This window comes from Haemorhous mexicanus, chromosome 1 (genome assembly GCF_027477595.1).
Source record: "Haemorhous mexicanus isolate bHaeMex1 chromosome 1, bHaeMex1.pri, whole genome shotgun sequence".
In the NCBI taxonomy this organism is placed as follows: Eukaryota; Metazoa; Chordata; class Aves; order Passeriformes; family Fringillidae; genus Haemorhous; species Haemorhous mexicanus.
Genome location: NC_082341.1, coordinates 29,445,903 through 29,465,477, shown reverse-complemented (window position 1 = coordinate 29,465,477; position 19,575 = coordinate 29,445,903). Strand labels below are relative to the sequence as shown.

General features: G+C 39.4%; 1 protein-coding gene across 2 annotated transcripts in view; it reads left to right on the top strand.

Moving 5' to 3' along the window:
• The first annotated feature begins 13,347 nt into the window (after window positions 1-13,347).
• CRPPA (CDP-L-ribitol pyrophosphorylase A) overlaps window positions 13,348-19,575 on the top strand; it is a 107,861-nt gene continuing 101,633 nt past the window's right edge. Inside the window, exons 1-2 of one of the 2 annotated variants that reach the window (XM_059844099.1) lie at window positions 13,459-13,583; window positions 15,967-16,046. Coding sequence is in view for 1 of the 2 variants with exons in the window: in XM_059844089.1 (XP_059700072.1) it covers window positions 13,423-13,583 (161 nt within the window). In the remaining variant the exon portion in view is untranslated. Of the gene's footprint in view, window positions 13,584-15,966; window positions 16,047-19,575 lie in introns of both variants that reach the window. The other variant, XM_059844089.1, reaches the window with a different exon arrangement.

Sequence of the window (19,575 nt, the reverse complement as noted above, 5' to 3'; positions counted from 1 at the left end):
TATTGTCTGGCTTTCTGTATGAAAATGCACACATTTCAACCAGTCACAACACTTAAACTTAAAAAAAGGGGAGAATATTATTTGGTTTAAAAAGTCTATCCATAAAATTGAACATTGAAACAATCGTTCTCCATGTAAAAATCTTATATGACCGTTTAACAGATGGTGCTTATTAATGGTCCAAGTCAGGTTCTTATTTAACAATTCTCAAGCTCTAGATTTCAGAAGAAGTGTATATTTGAGAAATTTTACAAGCTAGTGAGACACCACCATTTTTTTCTTTTCATTAGTAACGATCAAGCCAGTAAAATGGTATAAATTACAAATGGTTTCATTTTTTCTATAGAACCAATAGCGTCCTGCACTTTTATTCACAAATTCTGATGGAATGTATCAGAAAATTAGTAATTAATCTACTTTTCAACACACAGTGCGTGAATCACCTGTTCTTAATCTTTCAAGATGTATTTAAACACTGTGGGCAAGATTTCATCATGGGATTCTGCTGTTCTTAAATCATTAACTTTTACAATCCATTTGCACCCAAAGTAAAAATTACACAAGAGAAGAGTAATGAAAAATCTTACCTGATAAGGTCTCACCCAAGTTCTCTTTGACCTTATTTTTATCTCATCCTGTTTTGCATTTTAATTCCAAAAGATTCATCATTAAGTTCTTGGCAGAGATCTTGGTCATTAGTATAGAACTGTTTGAAAATCACTGCTGCTGCCTGACTTGACTAACTGAATCCTAATTTTTATTGACAAAATATAATGATTTTTCCTCGAAGTTACTTTCAAGAATTCACTTTAAAATTTGCCATATGTAAAAGAGAGGTACACTTTTTTTATTCAATTTTAAGTGATCCACATGGTAGTACAGTTAAAAACCCCCATGGCATTAATGAACTAGTTGTTTCAAATTCAATTTTGACTGTGAAAATATCAAAATGATGAGACCGGAGACCATTTATACTTAAATTCTCTGATCTTAAAGGTGCTTCTTTTAAGCATAAAAGGAGAGATGATGAATAAAGGAGTTAGCAGGGAGAGAACTGAAATGACATTGCTGCTAGGCATATCAGTTCAGCAGACGTAGAGATTTTTTTATTATTTTAACAGACATTATAGTCTCATTCAATCATTTCATGACAGAAAATTTTTTTCCAAATGCCAAACATCTATCTATTTTTAAATTGCTATCCAGCTACTTATTCAAGATGATAAAACACAAAATATTGAGATAATGGACCAAAATATAGCCAATTTCAATGCCAACAGTGACTAAAAATCAGTAAAGCTACTCTCCCTGGTCTGTGTTTAATTTCCAGAAATAAGAAGGATGAAAAAACTGCACATCTTTCTCATAACTTTTCTTCAGCAATGATGCTGGACTGTAGGAACAAAATACATGTTTAATATCAGTTTACATATAGAAATAGGGATAATAACTTGTAGATTGTCCTTTTATGCAAAACTACCAAAAGGGGAATTATCTGGCACACTTCTGCTAAAATGACTGTGGAATTTTGCTAGACAGGCTATAGAAAGACCATGGGGCCCATTTCTAAGTCTGGCATATTTGAGAGAACATAAGGGAAGCCAGCAGGAGCTGTGTCCATCAGAAGCAATTTAATTTTGACGTGCCACTTGAGTTAGCTAAGGTCTCTTCTTTGGCCACAACTGGCCTTTTGTGGGAGAGATCTGCAGGAAAGCAGCACTAGAAATGTGTTAATGTAGATTTTTCGGAAGGAATAATGTTACTCTGTGATGAAGCTTGTAGCTCCAAATGCTTCAATGTGGCCTATACAGCCTGCCTTCTGTTTCATCCTGTTACATGTGAACTCACAGGGGTCTACCCACGAATCCAGACAAAAGGCATTACACAAGTACATCTAACTAGTTTCTTGTGGAGAATCTCTAACATGTAAAATTTCAGTGGGCAGGATATGGGCCATTGCTCTTGAGGAGGTCAGTGGCCAAAGTTTCTCAAAGATTCAGAGAGTATTTGCTTAAGAGCATTGCTTAAATTGAAATATTTTTAGACATGATAGATCTCAAGTTTGCTTCTGAATTAAAAAGGAAAGACAAGCATGTTAAAATTTTCACCTGAAGTATTAAGTCAGATACTAGAAGTATGTAAATGTTTTGAAAAAGTACAATGTAGAGACAGATTAAATAAATTTTTCATGCATTAGACTATAAATAGTCTAGATTTATTACACTAAAATTATATAGAAGTTGACTTTCTCAGTGATGTTCAATCATATAGGCAGATCAGAATTCCAAATGCTTTCTTAAAAAGCATTTCAAAACATCTAAAAAAGAACCTAATAATTTTAAAATTTCTCATACTTGCTTCTTTAGAAAACTAAAAGTGAATAAATTAGGAATAATCTGTTAATCTGCCATCACTATTTCATTGCTTTTGAGTTGATGAAATCTGCTCCAAGCTAAGGGGTAAATTGTTTTATAATGAGTGGAAATCAATTTTCCTTAGACATTACTAGAAACAAACTTAGCCAGATGCTGATTGTTTTGATAGCACGGAGGCACTCAGAGGCACACTTCTTAGAGGCAGTGGTAGATAGTATGTGTCATTAAAACATTTATCAACTGTGGAAGTCATAAGGGCCTGACACTTGCAATCTAGACTAGAAAGGCCCTTAACAAGTTTATTTATTCAGTTATTTAATAATAGTAACAAATCTGCTGCTCTCGCCTTTCCAGCAGCCTTGGAATCAAAGTCACCCAATCCAAGCTCAGTCATTTGTTTGGAAATAAAGCAGACATTTGAATAACAGCCTTCAAAATACCTAACAGATTTCTGCTAGTAAATCACTTTAGTCCTTCCAACCTTGACCTTTATATCCTTCCTGAAGAAGTACAACATTAATCAAGAAAGGACTGTTCAATACATTCCACTGTGAGAGTCTTGTTGCTACAGTATTAACCTGGAGGTGTTCAGTTGAAAATTATAAGGAGTCCTTAGAGTTGGAAGGTATCCTATTCTCATGATGCATTTCCTTTCCCGGAGGCCAGGCAAGGGGCTTTGATTTTAAGTTCATTGACATACATATAAACATCACTCCAGGCTAAACCTGAAAATTCTCTAGAGATTTATGAGCTAAGCAGACATTCTGTCACTGGATTTGCTAATTTTGCCTGAACGTCGCCCCCACAACAAAAAGCCTGCCCATGCATCTTTCTGAAAGATATCCAGCCTTTCAGCCCACTCCTTCTGTGAGTTAGGTGGACTGACACACTAGGAAAGTGTGATTTACAAGAGATATTGCCTACCACTGAGTTACTATTCAAACATCTACCTCACTCAACATTTCCATGGCAAGAAAATACTCTTAATTTTTAATTAAGGCTTATTGAACAATATGCCACGAAAATAAGTAGTCTCTACGAATTGCTGAGAGAAATCTTTAGAAACACTGGACTGTAACTCCATTTTGGGAGTTTGCATTTTCTTACCTCCCAATGGTTTGACATGAAAAGTGAAAAGAGGTGATGCTACATTACCTGAAGTTCAGGCCTTCTTAATGCTTCTTTACAGCCACAGAGAAACACAGAGGATGTCTCAATAGAAATGAAAATCTGGACAAATTCTTTAATAGGGATATTTGTGGAATATGGTACTTCTTGAATGTAACGGAAAGTGAAATAAAATAAAATAAAATAATTCAGCTATCAGAAAAAAGGCCTAAATCAAAATCCCCTGAAACGATAATATAGCTCTGTTTACTAAATTGTAATGGTAACTTCTGTCAAAAAGTAATTTTTACTACCATCTGCTTAAGTAAAAAATACTTCGAACAATGTTTTGAACACTTTGTTTATTTCTTGTCCCCTGCTCTATTTTAGTATAGTACAATAGTACATAATTGTTTCATTGTTTAAACTCTTAGCTGTTCTGAATTACATTACTATAACACACTTTTTGATACATAAATATTTAAAATCTCTTTTTAGAATGTCTGGATGTATTATTTTTTAATTTTGACTACTGAGAGGAAAAGCAATGCTGACTTGGCTTAGGAGTTCCACATTTGATTTGTTTTGTTAGGCCCAGTGAGAAGTGACTTAGTGAAGAAGCTGTAAAGCAACTTAATAAATGCATAAACTATTCTGTGAAGCCTGATGTTTGGTTGGATAACGAAGAGCTATCCAGGCACAGTCATTAAAGCTCTTTTATTTAAAACAGTAGAGAATTGAGAGAGGGCCTAAGGAAAAAAGTACTTGCCTAGCCCTACCACAAGAACAGCCACTGAGAAATGGAGTGACTATGCAAAAACACTCTGCAGCACTAAGACTTTGTTTGAATTGCAGCTGAAGCAAGTTTAAGCATCTGTGGCTTGTTAGATTATTATTTTATTTATTTGCTTATTTATTTACTCATTTACTTTGGGATGGGTTGGAGAAAGCCTTTTTAGATTCCCTATGGCCATTAAGTTGGGATAGAGAACAGAGGTCTGAGTGTTTCTAAAATGCAAAGCTGCAAAAATTTTGGTTTTAGCAAGGAACACTTGTTTTTGGTGTATTTTTGTTGTCTTCATTGAAAAAGCCTGCTAAAACTTTTGCCTTTGTGCATCTTGATCGCAATTTTTAGGACACTAGCCAGAACAGCTTATAGCATCTGGGAACTGGTTGTATCACTGCGCTGCATCTGTTTTCAGATATTGAAATGCCTGAACCTAGGTATGTCTAGAAGAGGAGAAAGAAGAGAAGATGGATCAAAATAAAGGAACAAAACGACACGTGAAAGACAGCTGTGTGTTCTTCATTTTCTTCTATCCTCACAACTTTTCACGAGACTTCAAAAGACTAGCTCCATCTGCAGATTGCCAAGCCCACTAGCCCATGAACATTGCTACCCCTGGGATGTAGCAGACTGTCAGGTCTAAATACACATGGCAGAAAACCATGTCTGACTGTCCCTGTGCTTTCACTTCCCATGCAAAGGGAAGAATGCACAGCACAGTGTGTCTGTCCTGTTCCACACTGAACTAGGGAGACTTTAGAATCTGCCATCTTCACAGAAATGCACATTCCACTGCACTGTTCATATCTTCTGGTGAGTCACCACAGCCTCCTTTTTCTGAGGAGAATGAATACTGCCTAAGCTGACAAGATTCATGCACAGGTTTCCTAGAAAGCTATCAGTCTGCGACCCACCTGGACTTCCTTGTTGAAGCATTTGGCTGAAAATCTTGCTTACCACCTACATAAAATACATCAAATATCATATACATGTATAAAATTACTGTAATCAGATTTGTAAACAAGACCATCAAGAATAAACTAGTGAGTTACACATAAAACCTCTTCTAGGTGTTACGCAACTACTGTCCCCATATTTTGTTTTCATCTTTTTGTAATTTTTATGAATCTATATCTTCAGGGAGATATTACATATAAATCTTATATGTAATATCTCCCTGAAGAAAATGTTTGAAACATCTTTTGCCCAGAATAAAGTAAATATTAGGGATTTCCATTTTTATTTGCTTAATTTAATACTTCTTGGCATACATCTTTCATAAAAGCCCACATTTGACACACTGTTCAAGCCACTGGCTGAATCTTAAGAACATAGTACTTTGTGGTAGTCTTAACTCAAATACTGCAGTCCCCTGCAAATCTGTTCATTTCTGCCCTTCCCTTTGAAACTTCTGGCTCTAACAAAATCAAATCCTCTTTCTCATGGTGTTTCAATGACCAGGCTCGTTTCTTTACAATATTTACATTACTTGTCCCACAATTCCTTTTCATACACACACCACACACACACACACACATACACACACACAGAAGGATGCATTAGTTAATCAATTTTCTGAAGGATTCAGTACCAAAGAAAAAAATTATGAAAAAACATAATAGTATTGGCTCAGGTAAGTTCCAGGAAGAATTTTTGAAATAAAATGAGTTGGACTGCAATACTCAGAAAAACAGTAGCATGATAAAGAGCATTTTTCATCAAGTAGTTGGTTTGCATCCAGCTAGATTGGTATGTTGGAAAATGGTTAACCTTTGATGGTTGCTCAGCAGTGTATGCTAAACAAGCTGAGTCTCTGTATAAATTGTTGGATGACAGGTAGCCACATTGCTGCAGTTGGGAAAAATCTGTAACCTTGAGCTTTCTAAATATTGAACGGGATCAAAGGATTGACCCTTTCCAATCTGACATTTTCATGCTAGAACTGCAAAAGTCAGCAAAAGGTAAGGCAAAGGATTAGGACAAGACCACTGGTTTTAGGGACTACCATCCTGCATGTTTTGCTCACTATAAAGCAACTGTTTGGAAAGAGAAAAAAGATTCACAAACCTTACCACAAGGCAGACTGCATTTTAAGGTACATTCCTTTACCAAAAGGGTTAGAAATAGCACTAAAAAAATCAAAAGAAGAGGAGAAAAAGAACTACTTGCACGTGATTGTTTTTTCTAATGTATACCATATAAAGACACAAGTCTTTATATGGTATACATATAAAGACTAAGTCCAGTTTTCATGTTGGATTGTACCTTGCCTTGTCTGCTGCAAGTTCAGTTCCCAATGGAATAGTTAGAACCAGTCTTCATTTACTGAGTAAAAACTGACATGGACAGAATCCTATATGAACCCTGCCAAACTGATTTCATCTATATTTCTTAGACATAGGGCGAATGAATAACATTCCTGGTATTTTTAAAATAAGGACCATTATTAACATGACAAGGGATGCAGAAACAATGCTTTGAGCACAGCAATTAACAGTAAAACTTGTATACCTATACATACCAAATCTGCAAATTTTCATTGGTGTTATTTGATTGTCTCAATCACTTGAAGTTTGGTGAACTGTTTATTATTCCTTCACAAACGTTCCATGGAAATAACACAGAAGATGTGTATGATAATATACACACATCAAAATTAAAACAAAGATTCAGAGCCATGAAAATCCCAACTTTATTCCAAATCTAACTTCAACTCATATATTTTCTAATGTTTCATTACATCATTCTATATCACTGGCATCTTGACATCTGTGGCTCAACACCACTTAACCATAGACTATGTCTGCTTTGAATCATCTTGGGGAAAGAAACTACAGTCTTTCCTCAGAGGCAACTGTTATTTTAGTCATGACTGGATATCTGTCAGAAATAAACATTTCCCTTTTTATTGACCTGATAGGGCACTATCCTGATGGCTGGTGTGTCTCTTATGTCACAGTGACAGAGAAGAACAGTCATAGCAATTTCCATCCCTCAACTTGCATGTCTTCATTAGTGTCACCATCCAGGGCACTCTGACAGCCAATGACTCTAAACCACAGCTCCTATACACAGCACACTACATGGTGATGTTAAAGCTGAGATAGGCCTACCCAAGCCTGGCATTACTGAGCATGTGACCAACACACCTAGAATCTACAAAGACCCTTCCAGAGCCAAGTGTCTAAGACTAGTCAGCCATTTCTAATTAAAAAATATGAGGTCTCCATTTCATTGCCTACTTGCCAAAGCACTTCCCAAAGCAGTAGCAGTCTTTTTTCAAGTATTTAACATTTCTGAATTTCAAAAATTCTCCTGAAGTCAAGGAATTTCACTCTCATGAATTACTGGATTACATACTATAGGGTAATTCTCTTATCTTTAAATTCTTTTACTTTGTGTACACAAAATACTAATCAGCTCCTGAAATAACCTTCCTCATCCCAGAGGCCTAGATGATTATCAGATAGAGAATGGATAAACACTTCAGGGGAAATATAACATTTTAAGGTGAAGCTTTAAAATGTATACCAAACATCAAAATCAATGTGTGTCAATTTTTTTCTAGCACTTGCACAGCACACAAGCAAGATGCTTCCTCTATGTCTCAAGTACTCATAGAAAAAATTTAGTTATTAAAACCATGTAATACCATGTCAAATGGGTTTACACATGAAAAGAACACAGGACACAACAGGTGAAGTGCAATGCATGTTTTTCAACATACGTACAATGACATGCAAGCATGAAAACACTCCTTTGTGTTCAGAGACCACATTTCCTTTACATTTCTAGCATTAATATTCTCTATTTACACTTCAACTATTAAAAAATATATTTTGCAGAATTGCCTATGAAGGAAATAGCACTCAGAATTACCCTTAGGGATCTGATCTATAGGTGGCTCTACATACACTGCATATAAGGCATGTAAGCAGTCTTTGATATTTGATAGTCAACATTCACATAATTTAAGTTATGCATGTGTGTAACTCCCTTGCTGTACATGCTGGTTTTATCTCAGTTCCTCATACCAATAGGAGCAAATCAATAGCACAACACTTTATCTAAGTATTCCACACATCTATAGCATCTTTCATCAAAGAATCTCAGACCAAGAAATAACCCTTATCAGTCATATTTGTAAAAATATAACTATATATATATGCTAATGTGAAATAAGATAAGGTTTCCCTAAAGGTACTAAATATGCTTTGGAAAGAAAGTATTTTTGTCATTTTCAACATTGCCCCATCTATTATACTGCCTCAAGCTCTATGTTCCCTATGACACTATATTAATTTGGAAACCACTGTCACCACAGAGCAAATACTTCAAGGCAGCTGCTGTGCAACAAAGATTGAAACAGTGAAGATGCAAGTCAGTCTAAAAGGACCATGTGGAGGGCTGATCAGCCCTCAGACTCAGGCAACAACTAGAAAATTGTGAAGAGTATAAAATAAAATTGGTACACATTTTTTTTTCTAGTGATCAATCAGAACTGAAATAAAATATCTGGGAAAAAAAAAAAGCAAGCTTTCCATGAAACCTAAGACTTGGAGATCTTGTGCAAAGTGCTACAAATAGCAACAGACATGCAAGATAAAAACTGAAATTCTATCCTTTGGGGGGCTTCCTAATCTCTTTAGATAGGCAAGGAACCCGTGTCAGTTTCTGTAAACAGTGACTTCCATGATTTGAGACAGTTATCGGTGACTTCAGGAGAGCCAAGACTGCTATCCTATTTGAACACAAAAACTGTCTAAAGAGAACTGGCATTCCACTTCCTTCCTTACAGCTCTGGATGTTCATTTTATGGCTTGCCACCACTGAAGTAAAAATTTATATATCTGGAAAAAATTAGTGAAATACAATCCTGCAAACACAAGGTTCTGGTTAAAAGCCTGCACAACTGCTCAGCGTGGTACAGATACCATGCTAGCTTCAAGAAGGGCTCTCAGATTTGTAATATTTTTATCATTATGTTGTCTTCTAGAGATCTTGCACCTCCACAGCATATTGTGGGGTTTTTGTAATTTTGCTTTTGCAATTGACTTTAACTTGTAAAATATATTTCAATTGCATGCATTTCCTTTTAGGACACTAGTGAACCTTGCTGCTTGTCAGGAAAAGGCCAATTCATCTTATTTTGCCTGCATTAAAAATAAAATGCTTCAAGAGTTTTGAAGAAGGACAATTTCTCAGCTATACCCCATCTACAGAAGACTCAACTGCAATTTTAAATTAAGAAATTTTATTCTTACACTATTTTTTTCCACAAAAGCCTTTCAGAATGATATCTATCACTCCTATAATGTAATGTTCTCTAAAAATGCTATTATGAGTTTCAGTCGTAGAAACAGATGATTTTTTTCCCCCAGCAGTCAAATTGACAGGTGTATTTCACTACTGTAATTTGATACCAATTTGTACATATCTTCTTTCTCCACTAAAAAAAAAAGGAAAAAAAACCCCACTTTTCAAACATATGATTGGCATATTTACTGCATAATTGCAAACTACAACTGTGGTTTCAGATGTTATACCCCTGCACAGAAATGATAGATTAGCCCGCTCTTTACTTGCTTTGAGGTAAATGATGCCTCTGTCCCTTTTTATCCAGAAAAAAACTGTGCAAAATTGTTCTTCCAATATGTGTGAATTTACATTTTACCCACTTCCAATGTTTATGCATGAGCATGCACATATAGGCACAGCAACTAAAATATTATATTGATTAAATACAAAATGTGTAATGGAATGGAACTGAAGATAAATTATGTATTCACAAAGTGTTGCTGCATTCACAAAGTGCTTTACTCCATGTTAATAACAAATGAATATTAAAAAATGTAAACCCCCAAATCCTGTTTTTTTTTAATTCATGGTAAAACATAATATAAATCTATAAGAATGTTAAATATGCTCTTCCTTCCATATAATTGTCTAAGAAAACAGGAAAAAAAAAAGGAGAAATAGCAGTAGCAAGTTCAGTATAACCAAAATGCCAAGAATCTGACAGGCTTCTGGAAAAATTACTAGGGGCTATCAACACAAGTCAAGAATCTGTTGACTCCAAAGGGACTGTGCAAAGCATGTGAACTTCAGAAACATTTCATGTTCAAGTGCAGCCAAAAGCAGCTTCAAAGTGCTTTTTGGCTGGATTGTAAAATCTCACCATGATATACAACAGATTTGATGACACTGAAGTCTGCATCCACCAAAGTCCATCCATCAAATATAATTTACTCTTGATTGATCAAGTGTAATATCCCTAGCATAGTATGGGAAATGGACTTCAGAGCAATAACACAACCAAATTGGCACATGTTCCTTCACAGAAATTAATATTAATGAATGAGAAGAAGTGGAGAAACACTGGCTGGACAAGAAAGAAGATACTGGGCACAACAGATTGTGTGTGTAGGTGATGACATACAAAACCACAATGTCAAGAAGGAAGGGGAAAGTAGTTCTGAAGGCTGTTTTGGTGTTGGGAATGTCTTACTTACCCATTCCTCAGAACTCATGTACAGTGTGAGAAGCCATGGAACTAGAAAGAACTTATTTTGTTCCTTATAGGAAGGCAAACCAGAGGTGTGGTTTTTATGAATGAATGCATGATGACCTGAGGCAGGAATTCAGAATACGTTACACCGAAAAAACGGAAAAATGGGCATGCTGCAGAATAAGCTTCCATTTGTGTAGAACTGCTGCAAGAAAAAATCAGAATCTAAGATGATCGTGGATATTAGAGGTGCCTAGCTTAGGAAGAAAAATTAATTTTGGGCATCTAATAATAATGAAATGATGCTGACTCACAGTACAAACTTGGAAGTCCTGAAAGAGACAACAGACAAATATATGTCATCAGTCAGGAATTAGATAGTGAAATGCTTTCCAAGAAAAGAAAATAAAACACCTGCTAAAAAAGAACATAAACAGTTTAATATAGTTGCTGAGCCAATGGATTTTTAAAAAAAAATCCCACATGCTGAACTGTCCTGAAGAGAATGAGACCAGCACCCGTTAGGAGGAAGGCAGGTCAATTTCTAGCTAATTCCGTCTCTGATGAAAAGTCTCCATTCCAAAAGCTTGACACCTCAGCATGTAAAGTGCCTGTGCTGTGCATGACTTTCCTGCTACTGCAGGTATCAAGAAAACCTGTGAAGTCTTGCCTTTGCTAGGAGGCATCACTTCACTCCTATTGTATGACTCCTACTTATAATGCCTCTGCAAGCCCATATGATCATTTTACTCCAGTCCACAGCTGGCACTGGCAAAGCAGCCCAGCTGGCACATGAACTTTCATGCTTACTCCTCAGAAAGGTCTCTGTATGTGTTTTTCTTAGGTTCCTCTGAACACAACTAAGACAACCCTGAAAAGCTTTAAATAAGCTATCTTCTCAAAGATATAAAGACATTTTGCAGACTCTAAAGACTTTGATCATTTTAGGATAGCCTGCATATAAGACACTGATTTTTTCCTAAAAATAATGTCAAAGAGGCAAGGGCCAGGGCCCTGAGTACCCCCACCTTCAAGCCTGGATGACTGAGTTAAGGAGTCCAACTTGTCAAATACAACACAGTCCTTCCACTAGTAAGAGCTGTAATGAAAAAGCTAGAAGCAACCCTCTTCTCAACCCTCCTTCCCTTGCTTTGCTTTGGGAGTACTTTTAAGCAGTTTTTACTGTTGGCCTCCTATGTCTGCACCTATGTCTGATGCCTCCCTGACCTTGATCCACACCCACTGGCTCAGGTTCCTGGCTTGCCCTGTCAACTGCCACCTCACTAAGGCGATCACCAGGCTGTGCCTCCTCTACCATTTAATGGGTATCAGCCCTGGGAATTTTCCAAACATGTCTCAGCCATCACTGCTTACAGTAACACCATGAGACGAGCTGGAATATCCCAGATCCTTGCAGTGAATTGACTACTACTGAGTTTTACCTGTGGGTGCTGGTTGATAGTGGTTGAATATGAGCCAGGCAGCCAAGCCATATTGGCTTGTATCAGAAATAGCGTGTGGTAGTCTCGCTATTCTTGGCACTGGTGAGGCCACACCTAGAGTGCTGTGTCCAGTTTTGGACCCTTCACATCAAAAAAGATATTGAGGTGCTGGAGTGAGTCCAGAGAAGGGCGAAGAGGCTGGGGAAGGGTCCGGAGCAGAAGTCCTGTGATGAGTGGCTGAAAGAGCTGGGGAATGCTGCTTAGCCTGGAGAAGGCTCGGGGGAGACCCCATCACTCTCTACACTGTCTGAAAGGAGGCTGGACTCAGGTGGGAATTGGCCTCTTCTCCAGGGTAGCAAGGGACAGAAAAGGAAATTGACTCAAGTTGCAACAGGGGAGGTTTATGTTGGATATTAAGAAAAAAATCTTCACTGAAAGAGCTGACATTAAAACGGGATGCCCAGGGAAGAAACAGAGTCCCGATCCCTGGAAGCGTTCCAAAGGTGTGTGGATTTAACACTTGGGAGTGTAGTTAAACGGTGAATACGGCCAGGCTGGGTTAACGACTTGTCTCGACGACTTTAGAGGTCTTCCAGCCTTAACAATTCCAATATGATCCTATTCCAATCCCCCCCTCCTAGGATGTAGGGAAACAATCATCACATTTCAGCAGTGTTCCCAACCAGCCTCTTGGGCTCTCGCGAGGACGCAGGGCCCAGGGTTCCGTCTGCTTTTCCCTCAGCGCCACTGGCGCTGTGTTTATGCCCTCACTAACACAGACTCCCCGACCGCGTTCCGCGACTCCCCGGCTCCCGGCCGGACCGGGCGGGACGCGCCTCCCTCGCCCCTCAGCGCGGCCCCGCCCCGAGCCACCCGCGGGCCGGGCATTTAAAGGGCCCATGGCGGCCGTGTCCGGGCAGTGTCTGTGCGTGTGGCGACCGCCCTGCCGCGCTGCCCCGGCCGCTCCCTCATCGCCGTCCGGGCGTTCCCGCGGGGCTGCCGGGGCCCAGGGGAGCTTCTGCGGGGGCTCGCGTAGCGCGGTGGGGGGGAGCGGTAGGGCCCGGTGTGCGCCGAGGGCAGGCGAGCGGGCGGGCGCTGGATTCTTTGGATCGCGGACGTCGTGGGCGAATAAAACAGGCGGGCGGGCGGTTGCGCTGTTCCTGCCGCGGGGGGCGCGGAGCGGAGCAGCCGGGCCCGGCGTAGATGGAGACCCGCAGCCGCGGCGCCGCGCCCGGCGGAGTGTCGGTGTCGGCCGTGCTGCCGGCGGGCGGGAGCGGGGAGCGCCTGGGCGGTGCCACCCCCAAGCAGTTCTGCGCCGTGCAGGGGAGGCCGCTCGTCAGCTACGCGGTGCGGGCCATGGAGAGGTAACGAGCCCGGCGCCGCTCTGCTTCCGACCGCGCCCCGCGGGCTCCTGCCTGCCCGTGCCGGTCCTCGGGCCCCCGAGAGCCGCGGGCAGGCCCCGCTGCCCTCGCCTCCGGCTCTGGGCACTAAGAGCGGGTCTAGTTTGCCTTGCTGTTACTCCGTCCCTCCCCGCCCCGTCACACCGGGAAGGGAACGAGGTGTGCCTGGGCCCCCTCACCTGGGACTAAGTCCCGGGCGGGAGCTGGCGCTTCCCCCACCCCAGCCTGGCTTTATCGCCGCCATCCCGGGTGGCTCTCCGCCCTCCTTCCCCAGCCCTGTCCGTGCTTCGAGGCTGTGCCGCATTCTTTGGCTCTTGGAGATCATCTGTTCCAGCCTACTCAGCCTCGAAGCTCGAGGGTTTGTGTAGCTGCAGTGGTGGTTTGGTGAGCTATGAGCCCACCGCAGCTGTTGGAGACAGTCATAGGACTATCCATCAGCCCTGAAAGATCTGTTCTGCCATTGGAGGTGGTCTTTATAATGTCCAAATGCCTTGGAAAATTATCCACTCCTCATGATGGGATCAATGAACTCACTGATGTGCAGCACTGCATTATGCTCCACTATTGCGCATGGTAAAACACCTTGCATCAGCAGGAAGTTTGAAAGAAAAATGTTTAAGTTATAGTCGCTGGACTAGGAGCTTGCGGCTTATGTAGTGTGAAGGTGCAAGTGTAACTTTTCCATGCTTATGTTGTAGTGATACCTCAAGGATTCATGGGTACAAATTTAAAGATGGGAAATTTAGGTTAGGTGTTAGGAAGAAATTCTTTGCTGTTAGGGTGGTGAGGAGCCAGAACAGGTTTCCCCAGGAGGTTGTGGATGCCCCAACCCAGGAAGCATTCAAGGCTAGGTTGGATAAGGCCTTGAGCAGTATGGTTTACTGGGAAGTATCTCTGCCCATGTCAGGGAGATTGGGGCTCAATGATCTTTAGGGTGCCTTCCAACCTTTAACATTCTATGATTCTGTGTTGGAGCAAAGGATTAAAGTAATGGGATTTCTTAGCAGCCAGGTTTTTCCTTTCCATAAGGCTGTTCAGTTCTAGGCATGTGGCTGACAGTTAATATATTATTGTCAAATGTTAACATAATGTAAGTCTTGTATCTAGCGTCATTTGAAACACTGCAGGTTGGAGCAGAGAGTGTCAAGGGGAATTCTGGATGTGTTGCAGTAACCTGTAGGAAAACAAACCTTTAGATTTTTAGAGAGAATAAATGGGGAGTACTGGAGGTTGGTGAAAGAAGTAAAATTGCCAGCATCTCCCAAAGTTCTTAACACATGGAAACTTGTACAACTTCAGGATTGGGACTCTTTTTCCATTGCCACCCAGGGAGGCTTCCCTCAGGTCACTTGTTACTTTATGAAAGAAATACTGCTTATTTTCTTAATTTAGTTTTCAACCGCAGCCAGTTGCAAAGCTAAGCACATCAGTAAGTAAAGCGTCGAACCCAAAGCTTGCCACAGCTGTAATTTCTGCCAAAATGTCATGGGAATCTACAGAGAAGAATTATATCCTCACTCAATGTATTTGAGACCTGGAAAAGAGAACAGAGTGAGGTTTGGGAAGGAAATGTTATGCATCTAAAAACAAATAATCTTTATATTTACTGCCAGTAGGCTCTGAGAAAATAGCTGTACTTTAGAGCAGCAGTATTATATTTGTCCTAAAGATGCAAAAAATTAGGTTGATTTCTTGTGCAGTTCAGCCAAGTTGATTGTGACAGTAACAACTTGGTGCTTTTGCTTAGAAGCTCAATAACCCCTGCCAGTGCTCTGTCCGGCAGAGCTTCCTGCCACCTCTGCTGAATTGGAGTGTTGATTGGTATAGACGTGTATGAGGAGCTGGGAACAGATGTACTCCAAAGCTTGGGATGGCTTTCATTTTCATCTCAACACTTTTCCATCTGGCTCTGAAACTTTGAAGGATGTACCTTGTTCTCACTTTGTGCATGTGTTAGCATAAGCATGTAATATTGAGGAACTGCAGTTTATCACATAATCTACCTAGAAATGGCAGATTTTGTGTTCAGCTTGATACTATATCTTGTGTTTGTTGTTTACATGATGTAACTGAATGGGTCATTGACTCACTAGCTTGTAATTACTTCTGTTGAACTGGACATCTCAGCTGGTGTGACTACAAAAGAGGTAGCAGTGTATAGACAAAAATACACGAGCAGTTCAAGGATGTGCAGCTATCTTTGCACGTGCTTTTAAAAGATCAGTAGAGGAATATTTTTATGCTGTTCAGCTGAAAGTAGTGAGACTCTTAAATATCAATGTGGGAAAAATGGGCAGCTGAGACAAGAGCAGACATGAATGAATAAGCACTGCATCCTGTTGTATAGGATAACAACATGTGGAACATTGGCCTGCCAATAATAGTCACAGATGATACCCTGAGGAAGAGGAGGTGAACAAAACCAGGGTAAGAAGAAATTGTTGGTTTTAATTGCCACTGCAGTGGCACTGATAGGAAGGTCAGGCCCTACCTTCAGGCTAAAATTAAAGTGTGTTAGAAAACTTAAATGTCTCTTTTTCCCATTGAATTTGTTCCTGCTTTTGTTGAGCTATTGCAACAAGTTCCACTGATTTAGAATGGCATTCCTTGTTTTTGCTTCTGTAACAACTAGCAGAGAGAGTTTTTCCTTCATTTGATTTCTTTTTGGTGTATGTTTGTTAGAATAGAACTTTTTCAATTATTTTTCTGAGGCAGGGAGGAATCTTAGCTCTGTATGCACACATACATGCATATCTTACTGATCTGTAGAGAGGAAAATAAACTAAGGTAAAGATTGATTTTAAAGTAGTTTTGGAAAAATAGGCTGCTGCTATTCTTGCTGTGCTCATATTTCACTAGTTGTTGCAAGTACAATGAGTGGTTATAAAAGAGAAAAGCAGAGCTGATATCTTCACTGTCAGAATTAAAATTTTCCATAAAGGCTTCAGTCAGCTTTGTTTTCTTTATTGTAGTATCTTAAAATGGGGGAGGTCTTGAAAAATCCCCTGGGGAAGCTCCCAAAGAAGCTTCCCTCTTTGGAAGTGTCTTGCATAGTGATTTGCCAAGTGTTTTTCTCCATTGACTGATGCATATTCACTGGCTCTATAGGTCACACAATTACAGTTTTGTTAAATGGATCTACTCTGATACTTCTTTTTGTCCAGTTGTCATTAGCTTTTTTTTTTTTTTTTGAAATGGCTTATGAGCAAAAAATAATTACAGCAAATTTTATGGAGGTATCTTTTTTATCACGTCTGACTCTTAAGGAACATTTTATTTCTGCAAAAAATTGAGTGGTTTCTGTACATGAGATCCTCCAAACTTTCTTAATCTACTGTAAAAGCTTCCTGCTTCCATTTTTGTACTGTAAGAGATACATTTGTATGAATATGTTGTTTCATATATTAATAAATTTGTAACAAAGCTTTTATGAAGCAAAAGGAAGTTACACTGGCATTCAGGAAATGGATTTTCTTCTTGATGCTTCTTTTTCTCATTTGGTTTTTAATAAGGTTAGCAAAAGTAATATAATGATTTATCTTGCACCTCTGAAAATTCTGTGACAGTGAAAGATCCTGTCTAACACTGCTAAAGCCATCTCATCAGTGACTGCCTGGTTCTGGGCTTGTTTTGCTGGTCTCAGTAGGTTATATTGAAGAGTTTTTTAGTGGCAGTGTAAGAGTTGCAAGAGATTGAGTGTGGGTATTTGAGTCTTATATCAGATTTCAGCACTGGTTTCTATGTGAGTCAAGTGGTAGGGGGTTAAATCTAGGTCACATTTGTACCTTAGCATGCCATTTAGGTGATACAGTTTCAAAGTGGGCTTGTTTCATTTCCTCTGCAGCCTGTGTTTTGAAGGAATAGCTTAATCTGTTGTAGAGTTAATGAGCTCCCCTAGTTTCAGTTCTAGCTCAGCTACTCTAAGTGTTTACACTTCTCTTTGAAATTTACTGGAACAATACTATGCTAGGCAGTAAGTCTATATGTAGGTGATGATGAGGAGGATAGCTGCAGGAAAGAAACATATAGTCCTTTCTGCCTCATTGTTTGCTTTCTGCTAGCATTGGGGTCCTCCCAAGGCAGAGGTAGAGTGACTGTAACTGGGCATTTGGTCAGACTTGATTTTCCACTTTGGAACCACAGCCTGTCTTGTATGGAAGCATTAGACTTGTGTGTTGTTAAAGCATGTTTGAGTAAGCATTGTGAACTTTTTCATGGGTCATGCTGATTCTTTCTGAAGCTTGATCCAGTATTACAGTTATGAAATTGAAATGGTGTTTTTAAACTGGATTGGAGCAGTAAACTGGAAAATCCAGTAAACTGGAATCTACGCAGTCCTGAGTAGTTTATTATTTTAGTGTGAAATGTTTCTGAAGGAAATGATGTGACAAATTAAGGGAGGGAAAAAGGATTCATTTATTGCCAGATTGAGTGTATACTACTTCTTTCTACTTCTTTAAAACATTTTGCAACAGTTCCATAAGCAGATCTTCAGAAGTGCTAGCAACTGTGTGGTGCACAGCTCTCATTCATTAAAATTTGTAGCACACTTTACTGGATTAGTACTTTTTATGACTTTTAGTGGGACAAACCCCAAGCCGCTCTGTATGTAATCAATCTGGAGGATACCTTTATGCTCTTATATGAATATATTACATTCCTAAATCCCAGCTCTAATTATAGAATGTGGTCCAGAATGAGTTTAAGGAGGACATACTGAAGTTTACAAATGTGTTTATGCAGACACAGGGTGGAGCTGTGACCGCATCCTGTCACTTTTTGGTGTATTGTACCACTGGAGGCCTTGAGCCATTCCACCCCCTCTGTGCAGAGATTTATCACAGGCTGCCCAGTACTTGTGTTCTCCTCTCCACTTCTCAAAAGATGCTGTGTACTACCCAGTTGCCTCATAATCTGTTTCCTTTGACTCCAAATAGGGCAATGTCAGTGCTCTTCTGACACAGACACAGTGACTGTGCTGACTGTCCAGTTTCTGGGTGCTGTGTAAGGCTACAGTCTTTCTGCAAATCAAAATGCAGAGCTCTTGCTCTCAATTAGTGTGAAATAGCTCTTTCTGAATTTTGCTTTCTTAAATGACTGACTCTCGGTATTTAAAAGAAGAACTGAGATGTATCCAGTTAGTTTGCCCTAGTTCCAAACTGAAGTCATGCAGAAGTGCTACGTTTTGTAGTTAAACATAAGAGCATGCCAGAAATTGTATGAGAGATTTTGAAACCTTTTGATGGACCTGTGGTGAGCGACAAGTTGAAATGAAACTTGAAACCACATGATTTCAGATTTTACATTTGGACAACTTCAATACTTAAAGAATGCTGAGAATATGTTGGTTTGTCTGTATTTTCTGCCTTTGCTAATAGTAAAATAAACATAAGGACAAGTATTTTTCTTTTTAAGAATGCTAATAGAACTTTATTTTAAGTAGTTATTTTACAATTAATTAAAATAGTTTTCCGTGGAGTAGTATTAATTACAACCCCCATCCCCCATTTATAAGGTGGAAGATGCTCTGTTGTTTTCACGTAGTTCTAGGCAACTGGTTTGTAACACAGATTAATTTTACTTTTGAAGTAAGAATGGTTCCCAGGCAATGTCTTCTCATGTGTCATTGCAGAAATCAGTATCTTGAGCCTGTGAATGTTGTACTCTATTTTTATAGCTGTAAATATTTAGTTCTTAGTACCTTCATTCTTCTTGTGTCTGCAATATTAGTTTCAGTAGCTTTACTAGTTGTAGTGGAGACAGTGTATTGTCTTTCTCCCTAGTTGGGTGTGTAAGATACACATGGGTAATTTTAACATAGTAATTATTTTTTAATCATGGCTTATCTGTGAATTTCTTGTCTGACATCCTAAAATGTTCTTCTGCCATCTGTGGAGACACAAAAAGGGAACACTATTACTTTTTTTAATGTTCTCTACATAGGTATTTAGAAAAT